The sequence below is a fragment of the Triticum urartu genome, chromosome 2A, assembly GCF_056163025.1.
Source record: "Triticum urartu cultivar PI428250 chromosome 2A, HENAU_Tu73, whole genome shotgun sequence".
NCBI lineage: Eukaryota > Viridiplantae > Streptophyta > Magnoliopsida > Poales > Poaceae > Triticum > Triticum urartu.
The window spans coordinates 98,700,372-98,702,625 of record NC_141874.1 but is presented as its reverse complement, the minus strand read 5'-3'; the positions used below and the strand labels follow the sequence as shown (position 1 = coordinate 98,702,625).

General features: G+C 49.7%; 1 protein-coding gene across 1 annotated transcript; it reads left to right on the top strand.

The window, feature by feature from the left end:
• Positions 1-691: 691 nt before the first annotated feature.
• On the top strand, positions 692-1,906 carry LOC125530554 (peroxidase 2-like). Its single transcript, XM_048694935.2, has 2 exons — positions 692-1,002; positions 1,099-1,906. Exons 1-2 carry the CDS (start codon positions 742-744, stop codon positions 1,876-1,878), a joined length of 1,041 nt encoding a protein of 346 aa, XP_048550892.1. The 5' UTR covers positions 692-741; the 3' UTR covers positions 1,879-1,906.
• The last annotated feature ends 348 nt before the right edge of the window (positions 1,907-2,254 follow it).

Sequence of the window (2,254 nt, the reverse complement as noted above, 5' to 3'; positions counted from 1 at the left end):
AATCAACACTAGTCAAAACAAGCACGAAACAAGATCTCCCCATTTAATGTGATTTGGTTTTTTATCGGAGTGAGAAAATAAACCAATGAGAAGGGATGATGGGAGGTGAGGCGGAGAAAAACAGACACAAATAAATCGATGAGGAGAAGCTACGAATGTTGTGTATATCTTGTAATAATCCTGTAATAATTCTACTTGTGAGAAGAAGCCCTTTAGGAGTAGAGAGATATTTGTGTATATTCTAATAGATCTTGTAATAGTCCTACTATTGCTTCGTTGGTGAACCGTGAGAATATCAGGTGCTCCGGAGGATGCTCCCGCTCCCATGCTCCGATGTGAAGTCGGCCGCTGGATCTCAGATTCACTAGGCAACATTTGATCAGTGTGAGCTTTGCAGAAAATCCTTCGAACATCCCCAAAATAATGCTTTGGCCCGGTAATGCTGGTCATTGGTCACAGATATAGGATTGAGGTCGCATCGGAGCACCTAAGCTGCAATGTTAGCCGGTTGGGCTGTGAGATTGTGCTCCCCATGGATGTTCCTGGTTGACTTGAGCACACACATGCAACCTACCACCGGTTCAAGAAACAAAAACAAAAGTTTACAGGAGCACATCAAGTTTCAGGGTCAGCTTCGACCTATAAATAGGCCTGCAACACATCAAGTTTCCTTCACCCATCTCTGATCAATTCCCCCCTCCACTCTCTCGAGCTCCGTATTAGTTTCGAGAGCTAGCAACCATGGCTGGTAGTGAAAAGAAGTTTGCCACCTTGGCTCTGCTGCTAGCATTGCTTGGCTGCGTGGCGCGCACGTGCGAAGCAAGCTATGGGTTTCTTCCTCCTCCTGCCCCGTCGCTCACCTACGGTCACTACTCCAAGGTCGAGAATACTTGCTATGGAGCGGAGATGATCGTGAGTAACATTGTAAAGGAGGAGGTGAACCGCGACCGTGGCATCGGCGCCGGGCTCATCCGCCTCTTGTTCCACGACTGCTTCGTCCAGGTATGCATATATCCAGAGTTACATACGCTGCACACGTCGATCTCTCGCATGCATGTTTGCCATTTGACGTGAACAATTCATGCATTTCCATGCCAGGGTTGCGATGGGTCTGTCCTCCTTGACATTAGCGCCACGCCCAACGAGCCGACCGAGAAGGACGGCATCCCCAACAGGCACAGCCTCCGCGGCTTCGAGGTGATCGACAGGATCAAGGACGCGCTGGAGGCCACGCCCGGGTGCGAGCGTGTCGTCTCGTGCGCGGACATCGTCGCCTTTGCTGCGCGCGACGCCACCTACTTCCTCAGCAACGAGACGATGTACTTCGAAATGCCGTCGGGCCGCTACGACGGGAACATGTCCCTCGCGAGCGAGACCCTCCCCAACCTGCCCCCTCCCTTCGCCGACATCACGATGCTCGAGGGTTTGTTCGCGAACAAGGGCCTCAGCCTCGACGACATGGTCACCCTCTCCGGCGCGCACTCCGTCGGCGTCTCCCACTGCTCGTCCTTCCGTGACCGCCTGCCGCCCAACCCTTCTTCGGATCCCATGGCCATGAACTCTACGTTGGCCAACTTGGTGACAAGTCAGTGCAGCAGAGGCGACAACCCTACGGTGGATCAGGACATCTACACCCCTGGATACCTGGACAACCAATACTACAAGAACGTGATTAGCCACGAAGTGTTGTTGAAATCAGATGCCGCGCTCGAGTCGCCCAAGACACTTGAATCCGTGAAACAAAATGCTAAGTTCTCCGTGGACTGGGAGTTAAAGTTCGGGGAAGCCATGGTGAAGATGGGCAACATCGACGTGAAGACCAGCAAGAATGGGGAGATCAGACACAAGTGCTGGTCCATCAACAAGAACTACTCCTAAGTGACTAGAAACCGACCAGAGTTGTGTGTGTTATTATGGACTTTCCATTACTGTTCTTCATTTAATTATTATTTGGCACTAAGGTTGCGTAACTCATTTTCTCATTACATTTAATTTACTGAAAATATTGTCAGTGTACACTTTAATAATTAGTTAATGAGATTAATCATCATGGTTTTGGTTTAGAGGCACTCGTCACTTTCACTTCTGCTTTGGTAGACCCCCCTAAGCACAAGGACGGCTCAGATTAGCCCATACCTCTTCATAATAAAGGACATGATGGTCATATTTTGTTGTGTATGTTTTTCTTTTTAGAATATCCATTCGATGTATACATATAGGCCGTACACTTGCGCGCTGGGCCGTCCCAACCATC